The sequence below is a fragment of the Electrophorus electricus genome, chromosome 17 (genome assembly GCF_041902795.1).
Source record: "Electrophorus electricus isolate QZ-2024a chromosome 17, ASM4190279v1, whole genome shotgun sequence".
Lineage (NCBI taxonomy): Eukaryota > Metazoa > Chordata > Actinopteri > Gymnotiformes > Gymnotidae > Electrophorus > Electrophorus electricus.
In genome coordinates, this window is record NC_137513.1 from 5,719,669 (window position 1) to 5,727,500 (window position 7,832).

The 7,832-nt window shown below is 42.8% G+C and overlaps 1 protein-coding gene across 4 annotated transcripts in view; it reads right to left on the bottom strand.

The window, feature by feature from the left end:
* bcas3 (BCAS3 microtubule associated cell migration factor) overlaps positions 1-7,832 on the bottom strand; it is a 163,279-nt gene that overhangs the window by 102,352 nt on the left and 53,095 nt on the right. For 3 of the 4 annotated variants that reach the window (XM_035533994.2, XM_035533992.2, XM_035533995.2), the window contains one exon: positions 3,766-3,810. The exons of the other annotated variant lie outside the window; for it this stretch is intronic. In XM_035533994.2, coding sequence (XP_035389887.1) covers positions 3,766-3,810 — 45 coding nt within the window. The remainder of the gene's footprint in view (positions 1-3,765; positions 3,811-7,832) is intronic. 4 annotated transcript variants of the gene reach the window in all.

A 7,832-nucleotide genomic window follows, 5' to 3' on the forward strand; every position in this document is an offset into this window, starting at 1 on the left:
CAGGTCCAGCATATGGCGTCCTCTCTCTGCTCCCACCTGATGACACGAATAAAACGAGAAGAGTCCGAGCCGACAGCGCCAGGTACGGCTCACCCTGCCCAGACCTTCATGGGCCAAGGGGCCGGTCTAAATGACCGCTAAAACTTCACTGCACCCCACGGAGTTGGAGGGTTTGAAGAAACTGAATGAGGCAGCCTGTTTTACAGAGTGGGAGGCAGGTAGAGGAGACTGAGGTGGGGGTTTCATCTTCAAGTAGTTGATTTTCCCTCCTCCAAGGCCAACATCAAGCCTTGAAGCCTCCAATCTGGCAGTTTCTGGTGGTCTAAGGAAAACAACCTGACTTAACATTCCTTTCTCATAAACCATAGGCCGATCCGCACCATTGCACATGCTTCGCTGGATCGGAGAGGGAACCGTACCCCCTCCACTCTCCACTTATTTTTTGGTAAGAGCCTTGCACAATAAATCCGGTAATAACGTTATTCTTTTAACCATGTTTTCAAGGCATAACTGGAAGCCTTTGAGTATCAAACCACTGTTGATGTGATGATGAGAATGAGAGCAGCGCATGGCGTCGGTTTTGGGCAGCCGGGCTGGGGTCTGGCCGAAGCCCTCAAGTGCAGGGGAGCTAAGAGCTGCCTTGCTGCTGGGCTTTTCAGCAGAGCTCTTTGAAGAGGCTTTGGTCAACAGACGCCTGCCAACAGAGCCAGATCACAGCTTGGTTCGGAATATTCTGGTTCTGAGTATAAAGCAACCTCTGGCGATGAGATGTCTGCATTTTCCATCAGCCTTTTCCTGTCGTCTTCACTTGAAGTGGCTTTAAAGTGTTGGGCTTTTTGCCCCCTTTGAGAGACAATGCGAGCTACAGTGATTCTGCAGACCACAAGCCAAGTATTCAAAATAAACATTGCTGCTGGAAAGATGTCAAAAACCCCATAAGTTACCCAGTATTAATAAATAATAAAGCATGAACATATTTAGTGTCATGGTAGTGAAGGAAAGATGAGCATATGAAAAAGATGGGCAAATGATTCCCTCTTTCTTGGCGTTTCCCTTCTGCCGCCGCTGCTCTTAACAGAGACACTACGGGTTTTTCTGTCTTACTAATTCACTGAAAAGACTCCTCACATGTCATTTCCACTTTTAATTTAACAAATGAGGACTCCTGACTTATAGCTAATAGCTTTTCCTCAAGGGCATAATTCAATCTGCAACGTCCACCATCAAAGTCCCCGCGCATTACGGTCTGGGAGCGGGCGAGGCGCCATGGAGGGGGAAGGAGCAGCCTCCATTTATTTTCAGGGCCCACGGTAAACAAATACTGCGGGGCTCTTACCCTTGTCTGCCGCAGAGCAGCGAGGAGCCGCAGCCGGCGCAGGCTGTGTGGAGGCTGTACGTCAGGAGAGGGAGCCATCGTTAAGAGCACGGCAGAGGACAGGGGCATCCCTCGATGTGGCGTACATCGTTTCAAGGCGGCCGGTCGGCGTACGCCGCCGTACGTGCCGAGCGGACGCTGGCCTTTTAGGAGCCCCCTCCTGTGCGCCCCGCGTCACAGGCCAGGAACCGTTACTGCCGTTCCGCCTCGCCACAGCACCACCGAGGAAGGACACGCATTCCTGCTCAGCTCTCTGTGGCGAAACAGCTGCCCAATACGAGCTCCACGGGTCTGACTGATGAGCTCACGCGATTGGGCAATCACGGTCTGGCTCCAGCTCACATGAGGATCGCGAATTGATCAGGATTTGAGGCAAAAGCATAATCATTTGGAAGCGTGTACCATGGAAGGGCACTTTGGAGACATTATCTTAAGTTGGGCTTGTCTGCTTCACAGTTAAACCTTCGTCATTTGAACCTCTGGGCCACTTGAGAGCCATTTCATACACTTGAGAGCAAATCATTAAAGTCATCTAAGCCAACAAAGCGCAGAGCAGGATATGGTCCTGGTGCATCTCACATTAACATTTCACTGGCTCATTAGGAAGGAAGTCATTAAGGATATCGCAGTTTCTCATGCTACAAATGAATACAGCCTCCAATATCACAGTAGATTGGGATAGGAGGACAGAAACGTTTCGATTGCAAAAGTATTTAAAAGTAGAAGAGGACTCGATAGCAAAGATGGAAACCAAAACCCAACCCAAGTCCCAAACCCAGACCATGTGGAAGGCACCACATGCTTTTCATTTAAGGCTGGTGCAAGGCAAAAGAAAGACCTTAAGGGAACTGTTCAGGGTTGACAGAAGTTCCTATTTCAGCAGTTCCTTCGCAACTTGGCTCCATTTGTGAGATGATTTGATTCAGGGAAAATCTATGGTTTATGAAGAAAGCAGGACTGCTAGAGTGAACATGTTATTTCATATTAAATCTAATGCATTTGACACTATATTCATGTTGTAGTTTAAACTTCTACTCTTATTAAATCAAGTTTTTACAATGGGCTTCTTTTGCAGATCACTGAATCGAGTCCAGCTCCTTGCATCAGAGCAGCTCCAGTAGGAGGTCCAGAGTCCAGTACAGTTTGGGGTTTTCCCTGTTCACAAACACCTACTAAACTTAGCAATTTATTTGGTTGAATCAAATATGTCTTTAATAGAAAATCCCCCAATTTCCTGGACTCTTGCCCCCCAGGACAAGCGCTAGGCACTCCTGGTGTAGATGGATCTATTGATAAACCGTCATTTCACATTTTACATTTCGTTGCGTTTGCTCAGTTTCATCTAGAGACAGCTGGGGTACAAAAATAACTGAAATCCTATTTAACCAAGCCCAAAATACATGAATGGATTACAAACATTTTAATAACAGAAAAGTTATTTATTGTTTCCTAATGCCCTTCAAAACAAAAAAGGTCACGAAAAAGTCCAAAGATCCGTGATTTTGCCACATTACAGTACAAAAATATTCCGACTTACAGACTAACCAAAGCTTAGACAGCTTAGACCTTTTTCTCCCTATAGCCACTGAAGCCACTAATTACACTTTCCCAAATCTATTCTAAAATCATCACACCAAATAAAAAAAAGCAGAAACAGATGAACGTTCCCCTGTCTCTCGTATCCGGAGAACCACTCAGAAAGGGCTGTGTGCAGCTTGGTTTCCCAAACATGCACCGCTTTTCAAGTTGCCAGGCCATAAAAATCACAATTTAGCACAAATGTGAATACAAAGATGAAAAAAAACCAAAAAAACAAAAACAGCCATTGTCTTTTAATTTAAACACGAGAAGGGAAGCAAGCGATGGATAAGTGATTATGGGAAAGTAGCCTGGAGAAAGGCACAACACAAGCAAAGCTCTGTGACACACAGCAGGAACCGTGGAACACAGTGCCCCTGGGATCGGCGCTTCACAGACACCATACTCCCTCCACCATCACAAGGACACTCGCACACCACAGCCAAACGCTCCAAAAACAACGCGAACAAATCACTGGATCCAAAGCATCTATTTTTAGAAAGAAAAAAAAAAAGATTGACTCATCTTGTATGTAACGATTTGGTGACTAACTACCCTCAAAATCTTCCTTTTTTTCTATAATTTTAAGATAACAAATAAAGTGTGGTCAAGCAGCCTCTTTCATTCAAACATGGAGTGTAAAAGCTAAACAAACAAACACATACATTCAAGGAGTGTTACTCCAGGCTGCGAGAACAAACGGATCAAAACAAGCTGAAATAATACTCTGAAATGCATGAAACACCAAATGCAGTCACTTGCTGAGGCGAATACAAAGTAAAGCATGCTGCGAATGAATTGGAAAAACTCACCATGGAGTTTTAATGGAAAAACATCCTGCCCCAAATAGGTAGGGTCTTCATAATGGGAGAGATACACACAGATACATGGAAAAACCATTATTATTATTAATTGGGAAAACAGTCAACAAAAAGTATTTTACATGTCTAGTCCATGACACATCACAGAAACTGTGTTCTAATGATTACATTGTAGTTGAATACAGTTTAAAACGACATAAAACAGTCTTCACAAATATTTGCCAAAACACCCCCCACCCCGCCCGCAATAAATAAATAAATAACTAGATGACATGTTGAAGATTAATTTCCTATTTCTTTGTTAATTCTTTTATCGAAATGAAATCTCCAGCAAGATATGCAAGGCCTAATTTAAGATCTGATGTTAATAATCTGGGGACTCTAATCATGAGCACAAGGGTGTGGCTGCTTGAGTATTTTTGTAAGGACTTGAAAGGGGTGAATAACCATGGCGTCCTCATGTTCTGCCAGAGTGACAAATGGCCATCACTTTTACAGTAAACAGAGTTTTCCCAAAAGCAATAACGGGAGATGACACTGGACCTTGTCCTTCCAAGAAAAGTTAATCATATACAGGGATCTACTTAGTTCAACAAGGGAAATACAAGAACTAAATCAAGTCGTTTTACCTAGGATGCCACTTTAAGGCCACTTATTGTAAAATAGCTACAGAGCAGGTGCCAGTGTAGTGTGATGAACACAGTAGTATGCTAAAAGTATTCTAAGAGCCGGGTCAGCTCCTACAAGGCTTCCGTGGCAGGCCCTCAGACTCACGGCTGCCTATTACATGGTATTACGTTTTATTTTAACTCAAACATCTTTGCGAAATCAAGTCAATGAATAAAACAAACAATCATACGAATATGTAACCGAATGACTGACAATCCCAAAGCATGAGGGAAGGACCTTGTTGACCCAGGTGACCAAGGGACACACTCCCACCAGGGTAAGTCCTTTCATCACCTCTCAGGATGCAAAGAAATGCTTGGTAGAGTGATACACCACTCACCCAGGGATGAGGCAGCCAGCAGGCAGGGAAACAGTCCGTGCTCTGTCAATAACCCACCTCTACTACTCGTCTGTCCAACATACGCCAAGCATCGCATTCACCGCACAAAGCAAGCGCAGCAAGACATGGCAGGCAGCCAGGCAAATTACAGCATGGCCCGGAAAGAAACCGCAGCACTAACGGCAGTCGTCATATCTCGAGGCCGTTAAAGGTGGGGCCGAGAAAGACGGTGAGAATATGCATGAACGACTATATGGGAATGTTCTAATTACAATAAAGAGCTTTTGTGTGAATTCAGGAAATGTGACGGTGTGTAAGCTTTCAAGTCTTTATTTCTCTTTATTTTTGACTGGGAGTTTGAATTTTAAATTCAATTTTAAATTTAAATTTAAATTAAGACGTATGCTCAAATAAATTCAAATTAATTCAGATAGGAATTTGGCAATACAGTGGCCATGTGACCTTAAAGACTGTCCTAAAAGTGGTACAGGGTAATCTGTTGATCAGCTTCAATATAATCTTAAAGTTATGTTTTGATATTGTTTTATGTAGATTTAAAAAAGCTTTTTCAAAATTGTTCAAAATATTTTCAAAGGAATAATTCTAAAACATGTGGATAGCTGGGCAGACAGGCAGAGTCCTTTAGAGCATGTGTATACACAGTCACGGCACATCTGCATGTCTTGGTCTCATTACACTTCCACACTCAACAGGCAAAGTGTAGTACTAGGCTAAATGTTTGTACGGCACCCTCAGTAACATCTATCCATAATATATCTTACAGCTAGTGGTTACTCAGCTAAGGAACCATATCCTTCCAAGAGATTATTTTAATTGGCAAACAATCATCTGTCCATAAATCCAATGCATTTTAATCTTCACATGTGAGATATTCAGAGTCAGTAACCTAGAGTTATTTTCAAAGTCAGTTAATGTTTGACGCATAAAAAAGCTTTCTTTCATTTAAGTAATACTGCCCAGCTCAGGCCTTTTCTCTTACCCTCCGATGCAAAGAAACTTGTACGTGGCTTTGTTTCCTGCCGGTTGGACCACTGAAAGGTTCTCTTTGCTGGGCTACCTTCTAAATCTCTCCAGAGGCTTCAGTATGTACAGAGTTCTCAGTCACACTTCATCACGTGCTCATACTGCACCTGTATTTACTGAGGCACTCTGGCTCCTTGTGTATGCTAGTAGCAACTTTAAAACTTGTGTTTTGAATATAAAGCAGGTTGTGATTTAGCTGCAGTTTAGCTCTGGAACTTGGCGACATCTTACACTCTTCCTCGCTTGTTGTGTTCTGTTATTTCTCTCGCTGTTTGATATCTTGTTTGGTATTGTTTTGATTGCTGGTTTGTTATGCTTTAGATTTAAGAAAAGTGCATTATACATCATCCTCATCATAATTATCATTATTTTCCAAGCAACTAGGAATGCCCCCAATCCAATCTGAAGTATCAGAGTTAATGTAGACTTTAATGTTATTTTACCTTACTGTGTCATTTTGAATAACTTGTGCAACTACTGTACAAGTGACATCCACGACTTGTGACAATGGATCATGTTATCAGAAACTCCCTTGCAGTGAAATGTCTTCAGTCTGTTACCATGTCAAAGCAGAAAAACGAAAACTGCACAACAGCCCCGTGCACTGGATACGATGCCAGCAACAGAAGAGCTTTCAACATGACCAACGCAGTAAAGCATCGAAAAAGAAAACATCTGAAGACATACAGAAAATATTTCACCACAGCAACAAACACTGGATCATAAGACTGCAACAAAAAACCTGGGTCAGGACAACCCTAAAATCAACTTATTACAAATATTAATTTTGTGCTGCCACATCTCCGAGGCCAGATGTGCCACACTAATCCTGGGTAACTAAACAGCTGCATTAAAGCATAACGCCCACAGATGCAGGAACATCACATCAGCCCTATCATTTAAATTGCTGTCCAATAGCTTGTGACAGGGCAATAAACATTAAGTACTTTAACATAAATATCATAAATATTGTAGACAATCATATGGAATTACACACTATCAGAAAATCTGAAAACCACATTTAGATATAGTCTAAACTATAGTCAATAGCTGGACAGGAAAGAGCTTAAATAATGACACAAATATCTGGGCGGCTGCATTTTGCGTTTTTTCCTTCTTCGAGGTTATACCTCATTTACACCAAGCTGGTTTTGTCTCCTTTCTCACAGCCGCCGGGACGGCATCTAATGAGCTAATGAGCCTTTTGAATCCTAGTGTGTGGAAAAAAGCCTTAAAAGCCATAAGACAGAGGGGATAATCATAGGAAACTGGCCTGCCCACACCCAGTCTAACCAGAACACGCACGCACGTGCGCACACCTAATTAAGCCAAAATGGATTGTTCATACAGGTGTAAATGCATCTGTCCAGAGTCTTGTGCACGTACACACACATCAGTGGTCTAGGTGGACAGACAGATGGTGCTTTAGCACCCCTGTGCAGCTAGTGTAAGTGTCTAATCTCGCTCTTACACGGTCTGTCTGTCTGTCTCTCTCTCGCTCTCTCTCTCTCCCTCCCTCCCTCTCTCCCCCTCTCTCTCCCCCTCTCTCTGTCTCTCTCTCCCTCTCCCTCCCTCCCTCTCTCTCTCCCACACAGGTTTGCTGGGGGTTGCGAGTTGTGGCAGAGGAGATGCCGCTGACGGAGGCTTGGTGGGAGCCCAGGACTCTGCTTAGCATCCACTTGCTTACCTCTGCTCAAGAGGAGGGATAAGGAAAGTGAAAGGAAATAAATATGTACACACACAGAAAGCTAAACAAGTGAGAAAGAATTAACATATTACTTATTCACTCAGTAGATTTTAAAAGTCTACACACATTAAACAATTTAAGTTTTTTATGTATTAAAAAAAGCAAAGTAAAAGAAAAACTTTTTATTTATATCCATTAGAAAGAGAAAGAGAGAGAGAGAGAGAGAGAGAGAGAGAGAATGCACTCAAGACAGATACTGGTAACACTGAACAAGAAATAAGCTGGTACAAAGTCAGGGCAATGACAATTTCCTGAAAC